The sequence below is a fragment of the Hypanus sabinus genome, chromosome 17, assembly GCF_030144855.1.
Source record: "Hypanus sabinus isolate sHypSab1 chromosome 17, sHypSab1.hap1, whole genome shotgun sequence".
NCBI classification, from domain to species: domain Eukaryota; kingdom Metazoa; phylum Chordata; class Chondrichthyes; order Myliobatiformes; family Dasyatidae; genus Hypanus; species Hypanus sabinus.
The window spans coordinates 47863234-47885274 of record NC_082722.1 but is presented as its reverse complement, the minus strand read 5'-3'; the positions used below and the strand labels follow the sequence as shown (position 1 = coordinate 47885274).

The window sequence follows — 22041 nt, the reverse complement described above, 5'->3', positions numbered from 1 at the left end:
AGGCAGTGAGAAAAAGAGAGAGAGTCCATGCAAAGGTTTCTGTGATGTGCTGAGCTGTCTCCACAACTCTGTAGTTTATTGAGGTCATGTGCATAGCAGTTGCCATACTAAGCTATGATGACTCATCCAGTTAGGACACTTTCTATGGTGCACTGATTAAAATAGTTAAGGGTTAGCAATTACATGCCAAATTTCTTCTGCCTCCTGAGGAAGTAGAGACATTGGTGAGCTTTCTTGGCCACGATATCTCTATGATTGGCCCAAGACAGGCTACTAAAGATTTACTAAATTGCAATGTGTGTGCAATATGAAATAATGCATAGCCTCAATGTTCTGAGCCTTTTGTGATGTATAAAATTTATAATGAAATGCAATGTCTTGTAGGTGGATATGAAGTATTTATCACCCCTAATGTTGGCTTATGAAGACCAACTACAGAAAAAGGATGCTATATTGGAAGCACATGAGGTATGCTGCTGATATGTACAAGATAATTAATAAAACCTTAAAGTTTTCATTTTGCCTTTTCTCTTAGGTAATTATGCTGCTTATTTCTTCTATATTATTGGCAAGTGCCCTGCATGTGTCTTCAGCTAAGTGAACTGCCAGCAAATCATGGTGATTTATACTTAGTTTGCATACTGATTTTCCTATCAGACATATTCAGAAACTTAAACAGAGAATGCTCAAGAACTCGTCAGGCCAAGCAGCATCAGTGCAGAGAGAAACTTCTTTTATCAACGACGATGGAGCCTTTTATCTTGTTAATGAATTGTTCGACATTTAATCCTAATATCTTGCTTTGTGACTGCCTCTAAGCAAACAAATCTCAAGGTTGTATAAACTATACATTCTTTGATAATAAATGTACTTTGAATATTAATTTTAGTATCCTCTATTCCCACATCAGGATACTTCTCAAAGCTACTTATTTACTCCTCTGCAATTCTTCTGACTTTCTCTTGGTGTTGTTTCTACTTCTGTGGAATATATTAAATGCAGTATTTAATATACTAAAACAATTTTTTCACATTTGTTTTCATAAATCAACAAAAATGTTGCCAAAACTTTCTAATTCTGGAGTCATACAGCATGGAAACAGGCCCTTGGATCCAATTGGTCCATGTCGACAACAGCGTTCTCCTGTCTCATCCCAGTTGTCCATGTTTGACCCATAATCCCCCAAGTGGTGCCTTACCTTTGTGTCATATCAATACCTGACAACTGAGAGTAATTTCTTAGGATGTCACTATTGTCCTTTCCCCTCCTGCAGCATCCTAATGTTTACCATTAATCAACAATTGCCTTGAGCTAGTAATTATTCTAGTTGCAAGGGCATGTTGTGGTCGCACTGGTTCAAATGAGAAATTCAACTCTTAATCTGGAAATCGCTTTTTACCACTTACAAGGCATACCAAGTTTGTCAGAGTAATTCTCCACATGCGAGGTTGTTAGAGGACATCAAAAAGTATTTCCCACTTCCCGCTATGTGCATTTCTAAAGAAAGCCATCCATTTCTTCATGGTGGTTGCTCCAAAGATAGGAAATAATCTTTAACAGTACAAATTGCATCTTTTGGAGTAATTCATCTGCCCCTGAGCACACAGAACCTCCTTCGTGGGTTTTCACCTATTCTACTTGGGATATAAAATAAATGTCTGTAAAATGGTCAGTCAACTTCACTATCTACCTAAATACATACCTGCACAGTAACTTCCAGTACTGACTGTAATCAATGATTGATTCCTTTTAAAGTTGTAGCAATGATACTTGTTTGCATAAATTAGTCTGACCTTGAACAAGAAATCCCTAAAACGCAGTACAATTTTAACAAGAAATATACATAATCGAGTTTCTACACTTTTGACTCTGTAATTATTGTTGATAATTATTTAAAGGAAAATGTACTCTTCAGTTGTTCTGCTAGTGTCATTTACTCACCATACATCCTTAATTATTCACAGAAGGAGATGAAGAATTTCAGAGCCAGAGTTGAAGATGTGGTGAAGGAGAATAAACAGCTTCATCAACAATGCACAAGAAATGGCATTGTCAGTAACACAGAGTGGTAGGAGAAATAAAATTATACGTCACAAATATTGAGTTGCAGTCGTGAAACCTTGTTTCTTTTTTTGAAAGCCAGATAATTACCAGTGTTTTATAGATTAGCAAATGACAGCACAGTGGATCTGCTGCCTCAGAGCTCTGTCATCCCTAGTTCAGTGCTGAATACCAATGCATACTATGTGGTTTACATGTTCTTGTAGCCATGCGGGTTTCTTCCACATCCTGAAGACATGCAAGTTGGAATTAATTCATCGCTGTAAGTTAAACGCAAAAAGCATGTAGAGATGAAGAGTTGTACCTAGTGATGAGTTGATGAGAATGTGAAAAGAAAAAATAGGGTAGGGTAGGATTAGGGTAAAAACAGTTGATGGGCCAAAGGATCTGATTTCATGTTGTATCTCTGTATAGTTCTTTGACTCTAAAGTGGTACTTAGAGGAAGTTCACAGGATAATTTCACGAGATCAGTGGTGCTATTTTGCCCCTGTGATTTGCAGAAGTACCAGATTTCTATGGAGACTTTTGAGATTTCTCCAAACTGTTATTTTGAGATATAAAGAGTCTCTTGCAAACCATCTTAGTTGGAGTTAAACAAGAGAATATACTTGAATTTTAATCTTATTTATTTTCATAATTAATGCTAGTTTAATGTCATGCCATGGAATTATTGAACCATATTGTGTATGGTTGTGACCAAACATATCAATGAGAATTTAGTTTGAATGAGTGTGTTTTGGATAGAAAGCACCTCATTTAATGCCAGTTATCTTTTATTCTCCCAGGCAACAATTGCAGGATCAGGCAAAGTTGGTTTTGGAGGAAAACGAAGTCTTAATGGAACAGCTGGAATTACTGCGAGAAAAAGGAAAAGACAGTCACAACAGACACGTACAGGAAGGTTTCTGACTTTGTAAATAATTTTTATTTTGAAGCATGAGCCTGCAAACTTTTTAAGTCTACACTTCAGATCATGTGATTTGGTTTCATTTACTGCTTCTTACTTTGTGAAGAATAATTGTCATTGAGAGAATTTTTTTTAAAATTGTTAAGTCTGAAGCTAGGGTCTTGAAGAGAACTGAAAATAAAAAGATGAGTGAGATTTCTAGATAATTCATTCAGAAATTAGATTGAAATGTGATAGATAAACAATAGCAATATTTAAAGAAACTTAATATTAATTGAAATCAGTATTCTTTTAAAATACAGCACAGAAAAACTGCAATTGTGACTTAGAAGAGACATTTCAAAAAATATATGGAGAGGTTTAGAATTTTACTAGTAATATTAGTATTCTTAATGAGAAATCAAAGATAAATGGACAAGGACCAAAGAGCAGCATTTGACTGAACATGCCATTAAGGAATGTTGATGAAACTGAAGTCAGTGAACGTCAAGAAAACACTTGACTGGTACGAGTCATAACATTGCAGAAAGGAAGATAGCCATGGTGGTTGGGGTATTTATCTATGGCAGTATCCTGAATATCAAAAGTGGACAGAATCCTTGTGGGAGATGGTCACTGCCTGACACTTTTGTGGCAGAAATGTTTTCCACTTCTCACCCTATGCCTGCTTGTTGTCTAGGACTTGCTGCATGCAGGTATTCACTTCACTTGCTGAGAAGTTGCGAATAGAATGGAACATTATGCAGTCATTGGCAAACATCCCCATATCTAAAGGGCTGTAGCACCAACAATACTTCATACATGGCATGAATTGAGGATGGTTAAAGGAAAGAAAACATTGGAAGTTTGGGTAGCCTCCAACCTGATGGCATGACCATTGACTTCTCTAACTTCTGTTAATGCCCCTCCTCCCCTTCTTACCCCATCCCTGACATATTTAGTTGTTTGCTTGTTCTCCATCTCCCTCTGGTGCTCTCCCCCCCCTCCTTTCTTTCTCCTGAGGCCTCCCGTCCCATGATCCTTTCCCTTCTCCAGCTCTGTATCACTTTCGCCAATCACCTTTCCAGCTCTTAGCTTCATCCCACCCCCTCCGGTCTTCTCCTATCATTTTGCATTTCCCCCTCCCCCCACTACTTTCAAATCTCTTACTATCTTTCCTTTCGGTTAGTCCTGATGAAGGGTCTCGGCCCGAAACGTCGACAGCGCTTCTCCCTATCGATGCTGCCTGGCCTGCTGATTTCCACCAGCATTTTGTGCGTGTTGTTATTGGAAGTTCTGTCTTTGTTTGGGTTACAGACCTTAACTGGCCAAATACCATAAAGACCAGTGCAAGGCCTTCAACTGTTTGTCTTTAAAAATATGTCAGTAATTTAATGAGATTGCCAAAAGTAATATAGTTTACTGGTCCAAAAATAGCAAGTAAGAAAATTGAGGTGCAAAAGGATACAGTTTAAAAGGATGTACTGGAACATGGCAGATAGAATATTAAGTGGAAAATTTTGACACCCCAGAGCTGATTATCTGTTATTTGTGAAGCGGGGTGCCGTGCGCAATCATAATCGATTGAAAACGAATGTGGGAGCACAGAGGAACATCTGGATATCTCCAGGAAGACCTTCTTCATTGCTACTGCTGCTGTGAGGTCCAGGACTCTGCTGGGAAGAACAAGCCCCCAGTCCTCGGGGTCGAGTTGCCGATGGCTGTTGGCGGGACTGTCTTAATATGCTCGGCAGAGGATGGTGCTCAGAGAAGCTGTGCCAGAGGGGATGGTCGTCGGCTCGGAGGTTCGATGGACTTGGAGTCCGCTGCGGTCAGGTCGCTGTTGGTGTGTGTTGGGTCTGCAAGGCTGAGTCGGGCGGCGCCGTGGAAGTCCACGGCGGGGTTATTCCCTTCTGCTGCCAGCGTGGGATGATGAGTGTTGGGACCCTGGGGACTTGTGGAAATTGTGTGGTGGTTTCTTTTGAACTTATAGTCCTTTAACATCTTTGGACTATTTTTACTGTGCCCATGGTCTATTTTTTATCAATTATGCTTTTGTTTGCACTGTTGTAACTATGTGGTTTTGTGCAGGTCTTGTAGCTTTAGTTTTTGGTCTTGTTTGTCTGGTGGATTTAGAGCTCCTTTCCCGAGAACGCATTAAGACGGTGGCGCGATATTAATACGCAGCAGCCTCTCCAGACTCTGGATTGGGGTTTGCCAAATGTTATGGATTTTCTAGTGTAGTCTGTTTTGTCATATCATTTTGTGATATCATTCTGGAGGAACATTTTCTCATTTTTTACCTGCATTGCATTTGTGGTTTCTAAATGACAATAAACTGAATCTGAATCTGAATAATGCAAAATGGCAGTGATGCTTCACTCCCCATTCGACTCATTTTATGGAACTTTGAAAGAGGGAATGACACTACACCTATGTGAACTCCTACAGCATCCGGTTATCATGTGATCTGTCTCAGAGGCCGATGTCAGAATATCCTTCAAGAGGGTGATCTCTTGCAAGGTATCAGTTGTTGATTATGCCTGACCAGTTACTGAAAATCTGTGCTAAATAATTGACTGGAATGTTCAAGGTTATCTTCATTTTCTCACTGCTGTGGTCTGAGATTTCCACCTGCTTCAAAATGCCATTAAACATATCGATGCACAAGTAGAGCAAGGTGATCTGCCTTAATACATCAGTCAGTAGCGCTCACATCTACTGTAAGGAAGTTGGTCATGGCTAGTATTAACTCCTGCCTGAGCAAGGACTTGGACCTGTTGCGATTTACCTACTGTCACAACAGGTCTACAAAAAGCTGCAATCTCACTGGCTTTTCACTCTGCTTTGGATTACCTAGACAAGAGCAAAGTATACATGAGGCTGCTGATTATCAATTACAGCTCAGCATTCAATGCTTCATGCCTGGAGTATTAATCACCCAGCTTCTAAACCTGAGCCTTGTATCTCCCTCTGTGACTGGTTCCTCAGCTTCGTCATCAGTACGTATCTCTTCACTGACAATCAAAACAGGTGCACCTCAAGGATTTGTGCTTAGCTGTTCCTCTACTCTCTCTCTACACCTGTGTTTGTGTGGCTAAGCACAGCTCAGATGTTTCTATAAATTAACAGATAAAACCACTATTATTGGTGTAATTTCAGATGGCAATGAGGATGCATACAGGAGTGACATAGAGCAGATGGTAAAGTAGTGTCATAACAACAACCTTGCACTCAGCATCAGCAAGGTCAAGGAATTGATAGTGAACTTCAGAAGAACATCCTTCATTGAGGGATTGACATTTGAAAGTTCCAGGGTGTCAACATCTTGTAGGATTTGTCCTCAGCCCCACAAATTGATGCAGTCAGTGAGTGGGTCTATTTTGTTAGAAGTTTGAGGAGCTTGGGTACGGAACCAAAGATGCATGTAAATTTTTATTGATGTATGGTGCAGAGCATCCAGTGCACAGAACCATTGAATTTGCACAAGCAAAGTTAATCTCTTCCAGCTGCCCTTGAAAATATTTGTGGATGGGAGACTAAATTTGGGAGGTTGCCTGACTGAATGGAAGCTTAAAATTCAAAGTACATTTATTAACAAAGTAAGAATAAATTATACAACTTTAAGATTCGTTTCCTTACAGGTAGCCAAAACAAGAACTGTGAAAGAACCCATTTAAAAAGACAGAATAGCAAACACCCAATGCACAGAGAGAGAAAATAAACACAAATCATGCAAACAGTAAAAGCAAGTAACAGCATTCAGAACTAAAGTGAGTCAGTAGACGAAGAATACTGAGGGACTGGAGCAGGCCATAGCCTCGGCCTCAGTTCATCACACAGTGGAGTAAAATCGAGCTTGCAGACACAAAGCCCAGAGCAGTCGGAGCAGGCCGTAGCCTCGGCCTCAGTTCATCACACAATGGAGTAAAATCGAGCTTGCAGACACGAAGCCCTGAGCAGTTGGAGCAGGCCGTAGTCTTGGCCTCAGTTCATCACACAGTGGAGTAAAATTGAGCCCTGAGCAGTCCGTAGTCTCAGCCTCAGTGCTGCAGAGAGTGGAGCAGTGAGCAGAACTGGCCGACCTCGCATCCAGTCCCGACGCCCTGTTTTTTCAATCCATCCAGCCTGGCAATTAAATGGTCCAAACATTGTGTTATCCCTCGCACTAGGACCTGGCTCTGTCACATTGATACGCTCTGGGCCAGGACCCCTCTGCCACATCTGGCCTGTACCTAAAGTTTCTAAATTGACTCAGTGCTTAGGTTGATCCAATATCTCTCTTGGTTTAGGTGAATGGCCTCCAAAACTCCTCCACTACAACTTTTCTCTGCCTTGCATGCCCCGACTCTGTCTTGACCTTGGTCCAATCACTTCTTGAACATGCTCCAACCTCTCTCCAACTTTGCATTGCACGCCTTGACTCTCGTGTCAACCTCCCCTTTGCTCGCCTCTTCATTGTTTGTGGTGATCGTTTACCACAATTTTCCATAGAAATAGTATAATTAATAAAGTAGTTATACTTCTTGCTTCGTGAACTGCTAGTAAGCTGTTGTCTGTCTTCCGTAGTACCATCTTAAGCCTACTATTGGCAAAGACTGATCCATCGTGTGGCATTTGAGTAATTTACAGTTCAGAGGGTTGAGCACTAGGAATCCTCAGCATTGACTCTGGGCTCCATGAAGTTTCATGTCACATGTCACAGAAGCCTCCTGATATTTCCAATTGCTGTCCTCCCGTAGGTGATAAATTAGTGTTTCTTCCTGTTGAATAGCTTATGGTAGAGATGCTGAAAGTAGCAGCATGCACTCTGGGTAAGGGCATCATTGTCTGTAACCAAAATGATGGTGGCATTATCAGCATCGCCACTGATGGAATTGGTCAAGTCCTGAAGGACATAACTGCCAGAGTTGAAACTATTTCAGAGTCCTTTTGGAGAAAATGTCTTGTCTTCACATTGACTTTACTCCCCATCATGCTGTGTTTCAGAACCTTTGTAATTGCCCTTGACAGTAAGGTTGTACAGACTGAATGTGGCATCAAGGCATCCACCTGAAACTAAAGTTGATGGTCATCAATGGAAAAACACTCCATTAGTAGAAAGTATATATTGCAAAAGGAAAATTATTATGATTGTTGGAAACCAACCATCCCAGCCCCAGGACATTTGCAGATAGCCTTCCTTCATGTAGTGCTTCACTACCTCACTATTCTGTTTTTGAACTATTACTTATTTGTAACTTGGAGTGATATTTTATGCCTTGTACTGACACATGCAAGACTTGCTGCTGCCGTAATACAACAAATTTCATTGCATATCAATGATTCTGATTCAGTGCTTTTCCTCAAATCATAACATTAGAAAGGGAGAGGTTTTTTGATGATTGCAACACTCCTCTGCAAAGGAAGCCATACCCACATGCAACATGATTGAAGCATTGTCGTATGGGCTGTTAAGTGGTAAGCAATATTCATGCCACTTGGAAGTAGTTGTACCATATTTAGGAGCACCTAGGGTTGCCTGTATTGGATGATGGTGGAGGAAATAAACATTTAAGTTTGGTTGCCTTGGCCTGGATGATTGTCTTGAGTTGCAGTTATTTAGACACGTGGAGTGTATTTCATCACACCTCTGCCGTGTGTCTTGTAGCGATGGAAAGAGTATGTGTTTTCAAGAGGCAAGCCAGAAGCTGCAAGGCATTTAGCCTCTGACTTGCACTTGTAAGCACAGTCCATATTAATTTCTGCTTAGAAATTATAAGGTTAGACTCTGTTTTGTTGGATATGACAGATCTTAATTTGGAAATGTATCCTCATTCCTTGATTGTTGCTTTGACTAAATCCTGAAAAGACATCAACTACAAGGCTGTAGCAGTGCCTTTGCCAGAATGATGACAATAGTTAAAAGAGTTAGCTTGCCACCCCCCACACCTCACCCCCATTCTTACTGCCAATATGAGATGGGCAATAAATGCTGGCCTTGCCACTATCTATAGCATTAAAATGTGGCAGACACAAGGGTCTGCAGATGCTGTCTACAGACCCATGCCATAAATACTGTGTTTTTTAAATTCTAAGTAAACACCCACCTATTTCTTTTTACCCCTCTCACTCACCCCTAGCCATCTGGTTTTTCAATTTTTGTCCTTGTTCCCAGTCCCCCCCTTCACCTATCCTTGTCTCTTTTCCCCTTCCTGCTCTATCCACCCTTTTTGCACACAAGATTCCCCCCTCCACTTCCTCTTCTGATTCAAACTGTCATTCACCTCTGTCTTCTCTCTAATGATTCTCATTCTCACCACCTTTACTTATACAATTCTGCTTTGGTAACACTTCGTGTTTCTGCTTATTTCCCCCCCACAGCTGTCTCCAATCTTCACACTCCCCTCTTGCCATAGCTTGCTCCATCTTTTGTCTTTTTTCTTTCTTACTTTGTCTGCTTCCATTTACCATTCACCTGCCACTGTTGTGTGGAGTTCTCCAGAGCATTTTCAATCTGAATCTCAACCTGGAAAGGATCCCGAGTGTGTGGGATCATGCGTCATCCCAGTACCCAAGAACGACTACCATCCAGTGGCTCTGACCACACACATCATGAAAACCCTAGAGAGGCTGTTCTGCTCCAGCTCTGACCCCTGGTCAGATCAGCCCTCAATTCCTGGGAGTTTGCCTACCAGGAGCACATTGGAGTCAATGACGCTGTTGTCTACCTGCCTAACAGAGCTTACTCCCATTTGGATAAGCAGGGCAGCACTGTGAGGATCATGTTCTTTGATTTCTCAAGTGCCTTCAATACCATACAGCCCTCACTGCTGGGGGAGAAGCTTCGTTCGATGCAGGATGGTACTTCCATTGTATCCTGGATAATAGACTACCTGACTGATAGACCACAGTTTGTGCGGCTTCAAAGCTGTGTGTCAGACATGGCTATAAGCAGCACTGGGACTCCACAGGGGACTGTATTGGTTTCCTTCCTGTTAACCCTGTAAAGCTCAGACTTCAGATACAACACTGAGTCATGTGATCTGCAGAAATTCTCTGATGACTCAGCAATAGTTGGGTGTATAAAGAGAGGATGGGAGTATGAATACTCCAGGGCCCTGGTGGAGGACTTTGTCAAATGATTTAAGCTGAGTTATCTGTAGCTCAACATCAGTAAGGCAAAGGAGATGGCGATGGACTTTAGGAAGACTAAATCTGCACTGCTCCCTGTTACTGTTGATGGTGATGATGTGGATGTGGTGAGGACCTACAAGTACCTGGGGGTGTAACTGGATGACAGACTTGAGTAGAGTACCAACTCAAAGGCTGTGTACAAGAAGGGCCAGAGTCTCCTCTACTTCCTGAGGAGGCTGAGGTCCTTTGAAGTGTGCAGGTCCCTCCTTCACATGTTCTATCAGTCTGTTGTCACTAGTACGATCTTCTATGCAGTGGTGTACTGGGCCAATGGCATCAACACGAGTGATGCCAACAGGCTCAATAAACGGATTAGAAAGGCTGACTCTGTTATAGGAGTCAAACTGAACACACTGAACAAAAGACCGGATGACAAATCCTGGACGATGTTTCTCACCCTCTGCATGCCATCTTGGCTGAACACAGGAGCACTTTTAGTAATAGATTAAGACAACTGCACTGCTCCAAAGGGTGCTATATGAGGTCATTCTTATCCCCGGCCATTAGGCTCTATGATGAGTCAATCTATAGCCGGGGAAGTGATGACACCCTCCTGTGACTTAGACTTAGACTGAGGTAATTTATTTTTTATTCTTTCTTACTTTTCTAATATTTATTTATCTGTGCACTTGTAATGCTACTGTGACAATGTAGTTTCCTTTGGGATCAATAATGTATCTTAAATATCGATCTATCTACCTGCCCGTCATCTTACAGTCCTTCATCAATTATCTCAGAATCCTTTCTTGCCATTCTCCTTACTTATGTTAGTCATCTTGCCCCTCTACTCACAGTCCTGCTGTAGGGTTTCAATCCGAAGCATCAACAGTTATTTTCCTCTCAGAGATACTGCTCAACCTACTGAATTCCTTCAGAAGATTTTTGAGTAAGATATAGGATTAGATGACGGATTTTGATTTTGTAAGGCCAAATAGCTTTGATAACCAATTTGTTGAATTTTTATCATCCACGATTTGTCCAATGTTTTTGTAGCTGCTGCTTTTTGGTGTTCATTTGTATAACTTTATTGAATCTCTCAATATTACTGCAATATTATGGCTAACACGAGGGGGCATAGTTTTAAGGTGCTTGGAATTAGGTATAAAGGGGATGTTAGATAAGCTTTTTTTTTACACAGAGTGTGGTGGGTGTGTGGAATGCACTGCCAGCAACAGTGGTAATAGGGCCTTTTAAGAGGTTCTTAGATAGAGTACATGGAGCTTAGAAAAATAGAGGGCTATGTACTAGGGTAATTCTAGGCTGTTTCTCGAGCAGGCCACATAGTTCGCACAACATTATGGGCCAAAGGGCCTGTAATGTGCTGTAGATTTCTATAATTCTATGATTACCTGACCATCCTAACTTGGTTATCCATCAAAACTTGGAAATGTAGTTACAATGCAAATTAGAGTGTTTTGGTTTTAAGAAACTTAAACCTCCTTGCACTGTAATCTCACCAAGATCATTTACTCTCATTTCTTTTGGTTGTAGTTGTGTTATTCATGTTCTGTACTTTTATTGCCAATGGTTACAACTTTTTGGGCTTCATTAAGCACAAATGCCTTATTAAAACAGCTTAATCCTTTTTTTTCCTTCTGATGGCAGTGTCAAAATTGACTAAACAATTAATACTGCTGGAAGCAGAGAAGCAAAGCCAACACAAGGAGTTACAAGAGGCTCGTCAACATTTAAATGAGCTTTCTTCAAAGTATGATCAAGTTAAAGCAAGTCTTCGTGACAAAATAGGGGTGGATGAACATAAAGCAGCCTTGAATGATCTCCAAAGGTGTGCACATTCTTTTCCCTAAATTAATTCCACTGAGATTGCACATGGAAACTTGAATCCTAATATTTAAGTGGAAGTGTGAAAATGGCTGAATTAGCTATCTTGTTAATTCATTGGAAATGAAAATTAGGTATTTTCTGTTTGGATATTTGGTTAGCAATGCTATCTTTATATGTTGATAGTTAATTAAAAAGAATTATCTAACCTGATGGAAAAAGGCACCTCTATTAAAATGACACTGCTGCAGAATTCCATAGAAATGTTCAGTATATATTCTGCTTTAACCCAAGATTTTACGAGCTGTTAACATTACTTAAGCTTCTGCTTTTTCACTGAAGGGATTAAACTAATGTTGAAGAAAGAAAATTAATAAATGAGTCAGCTCAAAGCAGTGAAAGTTTTAGGAAGTGTAGGAGTGAATTGTGAAGCACACTAAATAGAGGATAATGAAAAATGAGCAAGATTAGTGAGAATTGGAGATTTGAGTTAAATGAATAAAAATGTAAGCTTGTGTTGGACTAAAATTGTTATAATTTAGAAGTATTTTTCAAATTTTATTTTGTGCTACGTAAAATATTCAAGGAGTTAGTTAAAAATTGGGCCTTTCACTTCTTGGTACATTGTGCATTAGTGTTACTGGACAAAAAGAATCCCCTGGAGCTAATGCTTGTAAGCACTAATGTTGAGAAAGTAGAAAACCACAGCATGTATACTAGATGGCTGGATTTTGCTGGGAAGCTTTCTTTGAGTTAAGTGTTAGCAGCATCTTTTCGCTGCACTGCAACATCTGTTCCATGAGTTCAGTTTCTAAGCAACTTTTGGTGTGCTTTTTTTTGTTCATTCTGTGTAGAAAACTGCTGCTGGAGCAAGAGAAACACCAGGTAGAAGTGGAGGAATTGATGGGAAGAATTGCATCTCTAAAAGCTGAGAAAAAGGGCCTGCTTGTTGAAAGGACAGAATTAATTGCTGACAATAAAACTTTAGAAACAGAACTACACACAGCACTGAAGTCTAACAGGTATATTAGATAAATTTGTACTGACTTCTAAATTTATTCCAGTAATTCAGTTTCTGAATAAAAGTCTTATTCACATCAAGTAAATATTTTGAAAGAAAATATTTTAATTCTTTTATATCTAAATTTTATTTTTTTTTCTGTTTCTGTTTTCCATATTTTGTATTAATTGCACAAAGAAATAGGCTATTTGCCTATTGAAATTATTCCAGCTTTTCAAGCAATTTCATATTTCCTTATGTTGCCCACTACTATCATGAAGTGGCTGTCTCCATTTGGCTCATATTTCATTGATACAGGCAGCTTTATCATGTTTGGCAAGAGGTCATTTTTCACATAATGGAGCAGACGACCATCATTGTTGTCTAGTGTCCTGTCACTTCATGAGCACCTACTATTTGTGCAACTCAATTGACTTTTCAGGGCATTATCTTATTTTGCCATATAGCATCAGATTGAAAAGTTTCTTAGAAAAATAGAATTTGGGCCATTTCAAATATGTTTTGCCATTCAATGAGATCTTCTCTGATCTGTAGCCTTTCATAAACACATCTTTATTTTGTAGTTTTTTGTATCTATTAGCATCTTTTGCTCATTAAAAATCTGCCAAACTATTGCTTATATAGCCTCAACTGTCCATTGAAGAAAATTCTAAACCGAAGGCTGACGAACAAACTGTTAAAAATCATCTTGCTATGTATACATACACTTTTGCTATTTAAGTTTCACATACCCATTATTAATTTGAATAATTAAAATAGTGGAAGTAAAATTCTGTTGTATATCACTTGTCCAAGTTATTAATACAACAATGTAATTACCCAATTAAACTTTTCATTGCTAACAATAGTCTTGTTCAAATATAACCCTCCATTGTAACTGTCAGTTAATATACCACATAAAATGTTTAAAACGGAAATTACCATTGAGCAATATCATCAATTAATTTTGTAAACTATTCCAAACACTAATATGATTCCCAGGCTAGCACAGAAGAAGATAGGGCTTCTAAAAAAGCAGATGGAAGAAGCTGTGGAGAAAGAGGTGGCAGCTCACCAATATTTGGCAAACTTAATCAGCCTTGCTGAAAAAGCGGCTCATGAGCGTGATCAGCTTGCACATAAGGTAAGCAATTTTTTAAGAAAGGAGCAAAATTGGAACCTCCTCTTTCCAAGGTCTGTTATTTGCAAAGGTCCCACATTGCAAAAGGTGGGAGAGGATAGGGAAACGGAGGATGAGGTGAGCTGTGATGGAGAGAGAATGTTGGCAGTTATAGAATATCAAGTCAAGCAACCTAAACCATTCCTGATGTTTAAATTGTAAATCACCCACTTCATAATTTAGATTTAACTGCACGTCAGGGGAACATTTGGCAGGACATCAATGTGGGCTTAAACAGAGATGCAAGTTAGCTAGTTCTTGCTGGTACACTGGACTGGTATGTACCCACAACAGTGGGAATATGGGTTAATTGGCTGTGTTGGTTATGCAATAGTACCAGTGAGAATTTCAAGTTGCTTTCACCCCTGGAACCAAGACAACTGACAAATTCATTTTAATAAATGTAAATTATTTGGTCCCAGTGTGATGATGACACCATTATTTCTGTCATCAGCTTCTTCCAATAATGGTGCTGCATTTGTATTCTGGATATTGCACCTCATGCTTTGTATCCAAAGTAATTGGCAGGAATTTTTCCTGTTGACGACTTCATTCTGCTGGTGATGCTTGGGCAGGTAGGCTAGCTGGTGGCAGGATGTCAATCAGGTTTGTTGTCATTCAAGTGACCTCCTGGCGTTAATCTTCCTTGCATACCTTGATGTTCTATTGACCCCTTAATTCCATTTTCTATATTTAGTTAGCTTCCGTTTGAATGGCTCTTTATCCTAACCCTAAAATTTAAACCTAGTCGTATTGATTTAACATTATCTTATTATGTTACCACAATGTTTCCTACAAGGACTCAATAAACTAGCTTGTATTATTATATATGGAAGAAATCTTAGCCAATTATGAGGCGAGATTTAATGTTTTGGAAAATGTCTACTTGTTCTCAATTATTTTGTCATTAAAATTAATTATTCTTGTCACTTTTCATTATCACCTTTTCCAAAGAAATTGTTTTCTTATGGAGTAGTTGTTCAACTCCATTATCACTCATGCCCAAACCTTAATTTGTAAATTTTAATAAACTGTTGAACTTGGAAACCAGCTATCTCTTTCAAAGTCAATGCAGTTAGAAGTGTAAATGGATTGTAAATTGGAGCAATTTTCTTGATACTCTGGACCAGGCTCTAAGGTTAAAATATCTTTTACAAGCATGATTTTAAAACCTGGAAATCTTAATTTATATGGCTTTTTTTGTTGTTTTTCTTGCCTTAATCTCTCGTATTTTTTGTTCAGTGCTTATTTTCTTCCCCAGAGCTTTAGTACTCAACTCTTAAATTTACCTTGATTTTTATTTTGTAATAGACCAAGAGCTTAACAAATGAGAAGAATGGAGTTTTAAACAGGATGCTGGCAGACACTGTGCGTTTGGGCAAGTTGGAAGAGAAAGTAAAGGTTTGATTGTCTTCTGTTTCAATTCTACTTTCTAAATTAATTTAGGAATAACAGTATGATTGTGTCGGTCGGTGGAAGTAATGCCATAAATTTCTACTAGCTCAGTAAATGATATTTTTAGTAATCTAGTGCCTTTTTCTATTATAACATTCTAACTGTATTCATCATTACACATTTTTAAAATAATAGTAAAATTGACAACAGGTAAAAATTATGACCATTTACAAGAAATTGAAATAATTAAATTTGGGTTATTTTAATTGCGATATCTTGAAAGTGATAAGAACTGAAAATAGAAATTTTCATTTTTTAACAATTTTTAAATATTATTTTTTGCATTTTCTAACCATTTTTGGTAGTAAAAATCTTTTAAATAACATCAAAATAGTGATTAATATATCACCAATCCAAGGTATTGTGGATGTTGGCAGCCTGAACTAAAAACTGGAAATATTTAGCAGATCAGATAGCATCAGTGGAGAGGCCAGAGTTATCATTTCATGATGTTTAATCAGAAAATGTATCAATCTAATTAATACAATTATTTTAAAAACTGATACTATCTATAAAACTTCAGCACAAAAATGATCTTTAAAAATAAGAAAGGAGATGAAGAGAAAATAGGGAATTATAAACATGTTTTCCTAACATTGGTAGTAGAAGTAAAAGCCTATTATTAAAGATGTAATAGCAGAGCATTTAGAAAATATTGATGGGACTGGTCAGGATAAGTGCGGATTTAGAAAAGAGACAACATGCTTGACTAATTTACTGAGTTTTTTTGAGAATGTAACTATAGAGCTGACAGGAAGAACCATTGATCTGGTATATTTGGAATGAGTTATGAGGAGTATGCAGAAAGGCTCAAGAGTGATTAAGAAAGGTTTGGTGAGCAGGCGAAGGCATAGCATAGATGTTATAATGTTTATTAGTGTCAAGTTAAGATCATTACCTGAATGATTATACATGGTAAAAGAGAGAGGTGGAATGATATCTTCTTGTCTTTCTACACAAGTCACTGAAAACAAACATTCAGATGCAGTAAGTGGGAAGAAAGACCAATGATATGTTGGCATTCATAGTGATAAGAAAAGAGACTTAAACACAAGAAATTCTGCAGATGCTGGAAATCTAAAGCAACACACAGAAAATCTGGGGGAGCTCAGTAGGTCAGGCAGCAACTATGGAAATGAATAAACAGTTGATGTTTTGGGCCGAGGCTCTTCTCTAGGACAGGTAAGGAAGTGGGAAGACGCCAGGACAAAAAGCTGGGGGAGAGGGAAGGATGCTAGCTAGAAGGTGATAGGTGAAGCCAGGTGGGAAGGATAGGTAAAGGGCTAGAGAGGAAGGAATCTGGTAAGAGAGGGGAGTGGACCATGGGAGAAAGAGAAGGAGGAAGGGTCCCAGTGGGAGGTGACAGGCAGGTGAGAGGATTTACAACAGGTCCCTCAATGTAGAGGAGGCCTCATTGGGAGCACCAGACACAATAGAAAACCTCAGCAGATTCGCAACTGAAGTGCTGCCTCACTTGGAAGAACTGTTTGAGGCCCTGCATGGAGATGATGGAGGAGCACTTTAGCACAGGTGTACAGGAGCACAGGTATAGCACTTTAGCTGCTTACAGGGATAAATGCCAGGTGGGAGATTAGTGAAGAAGGACGATGGGGAATCACAGAGGGAGTCATCCCAATGGAAAGCAAGGGTGGGGAGGTATAAATATGTTTGGTGGTAGGATCCCTTTGGAGATGGTGGGAGCTGAGGAGAATGATGTGTTGGATGCAGAGGCTCGTGGGCTGGTAGGTGAGGGCAAGGGGAATTCTAGCCTGTTACTACTACTTTCATTGTCTATGTTTCTTTCTAGCTACTGGGGATCTGTGTTTCAGAATTGTCCTTAATATCTAGTGATTATTTCATTGCAAATAAGCTAGTCTCTTTCTAAGTTGAATATTGAAGTTATAATGATGATGTTATACTTAGCTGGTCTCCAGTTCCTCTTTCATCAGTTGGTGTATTGTGCAACCCTAAACAGAGGCAAAATTTCAAATTTGATAGTATCCTTATATTTTATAAAAAGTCTCTTAAGAGCTGTGAGAACATTCTCAGCTTTACTATTTATTTATGGATACAAGGGTGTTTAAAGCTCAATATTTTAGCAAATGCTGTGAATTCTAAGAATGTGAATTGCATTCCATTATCAGTTACAAGGAAGCTGACATTCCAAATTTAGCCATTGTTATTACAAATTTCAAAGCATTGCTGGTCGTAACTGAATAATTTGACCTTTTCAATGAAATGATTGTGGTGATCATGCACAACAAGGAGAGTATGTGAATACTGTAAATTGCAAAGTTCAGCACAAACTTTGTCTGTCCTAGTCCATTTATGTATGATTCTTAATTTGGCAAACTGACAATCCAAACAAGTGTCACGTTTTGAAATCTATTGTTTAAATGTGGATGTCATTTCTGGTCATGGGGATGTTCTCAAACTCTTGTAAGTAGAATTTTCTGTGCAAAGGATGTGGCACAGCAATTGACATCAGCTCTTCATGCAACACAGCTCGTGCCACAAATTGTCCTTCAGATACAGAGACTTCAGCCACATCTGAGTTCCCCTTTGAACAACTTGCGGTTGTGGCTGCAGATGCATGACTTGGTCTGTTCGTAACGAGCATCTCTACCAACAACTGTTGGCATGGTGATCAGTTTCTATCTGCTCCCATATTAAACCCCATCAGGAGTAAATTTTGAGTTAGGCAACTACATGGGGCTTCAAAAAGATTCAGAAGATCAATGTAATGTTATTCTGCTTTTTTTATTGCAAAATTAATTCTGTCATTACAGATTTAATTTTGCAATAAAAGAAGCAGAATAACAGCTTATGGTGGACCTGATTAGAGGTCAGCTACAACTGTTTTTCAGTATAGTGTCTTGACTTATCTGTGCAGGTTAGACTGACACCTTGGGAAGTTTCCTTTGATTTTTGTACTGCACTTGCCTTTGTGTCCTGTTGCCTTGGTAATAACCTTAAATTGAACTTTCATGCTTCTTCTCGAAAGATCTCATATGTTTTAAAGGCAAGTTGTTATCTTGCAATCTGCAGTTGTGAACATAAGTCAGTTGCTGTGTATTTCATCTAATATAACAGCATACATGGTAAGTTGTATTGATCATGTTTCAACAAAATCTTACCTTCTCCGGTTAAGCATGTACTCCTTGAAGAGAAAGCTTTCCAACAATGCTAAGAAAGCATGAACATTAATTATCTTGAAGTTATTCCCCTGTACAGCTCAGTGTATCTCAATGAAATAAACTTCACACATTTTCCTTACATTGCAGTAAGAAGTGTTGCTACCTGACACATGTAATTTTCTCTGATTCCATTGTTCCAATGTAATTCCATCTTGCTAACTAGTTGGAGCCATGTATCTATTTTCTGTCTGAGTCATATTTTCTGGTGTGTTTGTTATGGTAATCTGTCACGTGGGCTGGGGCATGGTAGAAGCAAATAAGTATAGTCACGAATTCAGACTTGTGGTTAGTTAGTTGTTTAGTGGAGAAGAGTTGAGCCTTGGAGATCGCTATTTGGGACATTAATTGGAATGTGTTTTGTCCACTTAAATATGTATAGAAAGCTAATTCTGATATCACTAATTAGAACACTTAGTTATGCTGATTTGAAATGTAAGATCACTATATCACTAATTTAGTTTAGTTTTTTTTATTGCTATAAGATTGTTCGTCTCTGCTTGTTTTGTAATAAAGGATCGGATGTACCCTTTGTGATTTGGGCGCATGTCATACAGTGTCAATCTCCTGGCTTCGTCTGTCAGTGGTTTTGTTTTTTTTAAAAACAGTATAGCACGGGAACAGGCCATTCAGCCCACAGTGTTGTGCCAAACCAGCTAAAAAGCAAATGAAAAACACCCAAACACTAATCGGTCCTACCAAAACCATGTCCATATCCCTCCACTTACCCCACAACCATGTACCTATCCAAACATCTCTTAAAAGCCTCTACCACCATACCAGGCAGCACATTCCAGGCATCCACAACTTTCTGAGTATAAACTTACCCCTTGAACCTGTCCCCTCTCACCTTCAATGCATGCCCTCTGGTATGAGGCAGTTTAACCCTGGGAAACAGATACTCTGTCCACTCTATCTACTCCTCTTATTATCTTCTAAACCTCCATCAGATCTCCCCTTAGCCTCCTGACGCTCCAGAGAAAATAACCCAAGTTTATCCAGCCTCTCCTGATAGTTCATTCCCTCTAAACCAGCAGCATCCTTATAAACCTCTTCTGTACCCTCTCCAGAGCCTCAGCATCCTTCTTGTAGTGGGGTGACCAGAACTGTAAGCAGTACTCCAATTGTGGCCGCACTCAATGGACTTGGGGCCTCAAACTGCGAGGTCATTTGCTTTTCTGCTGCCGGAGAAAGAGGCATACTCTATTAGGGGTGGTACATTGCAGATGTGGTGACTGAGGGGTCTGGACTATATACATATATATTTTGTGGTTGTGTTTTTTCTAATATTCCATATGTTCTTATATATGCACAAGGCTGTTTACAAGAAGGGGATGAGCAGACTATTTTCTAAGGAAGCTGAAATCCTTCAATGTCTGCAGCTGGATGTTGGAGATCTTTTACCAGTCTGTTGCAGTGAGTTCAGTCTTTTTTGCAGATTTATGTTGGGGGAGCAACATCGGTGCTAGTGATGTAAAAAGATTAAATAAGCTCATCAAAAAAGCTGGATCTGTTCTTGGCTACAACCCGGACTCTTTTGAGTTAGTGATGGAGAGGAGGTCACTAAACAAACTGTTATCCATTATGGACAATCAGGCACATCATCTCCATGACCCACTGAGTAAGCAGAGGAGCACCCTTTCGAACACACTCGTTTAGCTCCGCTGTCACGAAGATCAATACAGAAAATCTTTCTTACCAAATACAATAAGCATATACAACAGTTCACCTCTCTGCTACAGGAAAACATGTATCATAGTACAACAGCCTCTGCTTTATAATTTCATACATTATTATTGTACTTTGGTACATTATTATTGTGTATATTATTATTCTGTACTTCATTATCTGCACACTGCTAAGTGTGTTTTTAAATGTTGCTGTAATGAAAGCATTTCTCACTCGGGATCAATAAAGTACATTATTATTATTATTATTATTATTATTATTATATATGAGGAGTCGGGCATCAGGGTGAGGACTGGGCCTCAAAAATGTGTTACCACCTAGCAGGCTGTGGGGGCCAGTTGACAGATAATATCGGTGAGGTGGGGGCCTGGACTATTTATATGCAGATTCTGTGTCATTGTATTTTTACTGATATTCTATATGGTTTGTTGACTTATGTACGAGTCTGGGCATCAAGTCATGGCGTGAAGACACTTATTACATAATTGTGATCTTGTGTGTGACTGTTGGTGATGTGTCTTTGAACCTTGACACCGTAGTAACAGTGTCTAGTTTGGCTGTATTCATGAGTATTCATGTATGGGTTACATGACAAACTTGAAATGCATTGAATTGAACCACCTTACCGACCTGTGTAACCGCTTTCAAGGAACTACGAACTTGGATCAACTGCATATTGTCTCCTTGCATTTGTCCTCCCAAGGTGCAACACCTCACATTTATCAGGGTTAAGCTTCACCTGACATTTCTTAGTCCTTATCTGCAACTGATCTATATTGTGCCTTTTTCTTTACCAGTCTCCAACACTAGCCACAACATCACCAAGCCGGTTCTGAAACAAAACAGCCAATTCGCTGTGGACCCCATGCATCTTAATCTTCTGGATTAGCCTTCCATGAGGGACTTTATCAAGTGTCTTACTTAAATCTTTGTAGACAACACCCATTGCCTTACCCTCATCAATTTCTCTTGTCACCTTGCGAAAAAATTCAATCAGGTTGGTAAAGCAGGACCTGCTACGCACAAAGCTATACTGGTTCTCCCCTGTTAGGGCATGGGTTTCCAAATGTTCATATATCCTATCCCTAAGAATTTTCTCCAGTAATATCTCTACAAATGATGTGAGACTTGCCAGTCTATAGTTCTCATGATTTTCCCTTGTTCCCTTCATTAGACACAAAATGCTGGAGAAACTCAGCAGGCCAGGCAGCTTCTATGGAAAAAAGTACAGTCGACGTTTCGGGCTGAAACCCTTTGGCAGGAGTCCTTAGTTTATATTCATGTTGCTGCATTGGTGAATACATGTCCCACCTTCCATCAGACTATGTTTCTCAAATTCCAAGGCAGATTTTACTATTCATATAGCAGAGGACCCACGAGACAACATGTCAGATGTCAGTTCTCCAAGTTCTGCTGCAGGCAGAGCATCTTCTTTATCTAATACCTTCTCTGCATGCACTAAATCAGGGGCTGATTTGGCTGCATTAATCACACATCAACAATCATTGAAGGACAAACTTGCTTGAACAACTACAGAAAAGGAAGGTACAGTTTGAGTTGGAGGGACAAATTGCCGCACGGGTGGCCAAAGTTAATGTGATAAGCTTTAAGTATGGC

General features: G+C 39.3%; 1 protein-coding gene across 1 annotated transcript in view; it reads left to right on the top strand.

Moving 5' to 3' along the window:
* Nucleotides 1-22041, top strand: part of cep89 (centrosomal protein 89) — a 119892-nt gene that overhangs the window by 59425 nt on the left and 38426 nt on the right. Inside the window, exons 11-17 of the mRNA XM_059992997.1 lie at nucleotides 385-468; nucleotides 1965-2068; nucleotides 2848-2963; nucleotides 11730-11910; nucleotides 12761-12928; nucleotides 13909-14050; nucleotides 15398-15487. Of these exons, the coding sequence (XP_059848980.1) occupies nucleotides 385-468; nucleotides 1965-2068; nucleotides 2848-2963; nucleotides 11730-11910; nucleotides 12761-12928; nucleotides 13909-14050; nucleotides 15398-15487 (885 nt within the window). The remainder of the gene's footprint in view (nucleotides 1-384; nucleotides 469-1964; nucleotides 2069-2847; nucleotides 2964-11729; nucleotides 11911-12760; nucleotides 12929-13908; nucleotides 14051-15397; nucleotides 15488-22041) is intronic.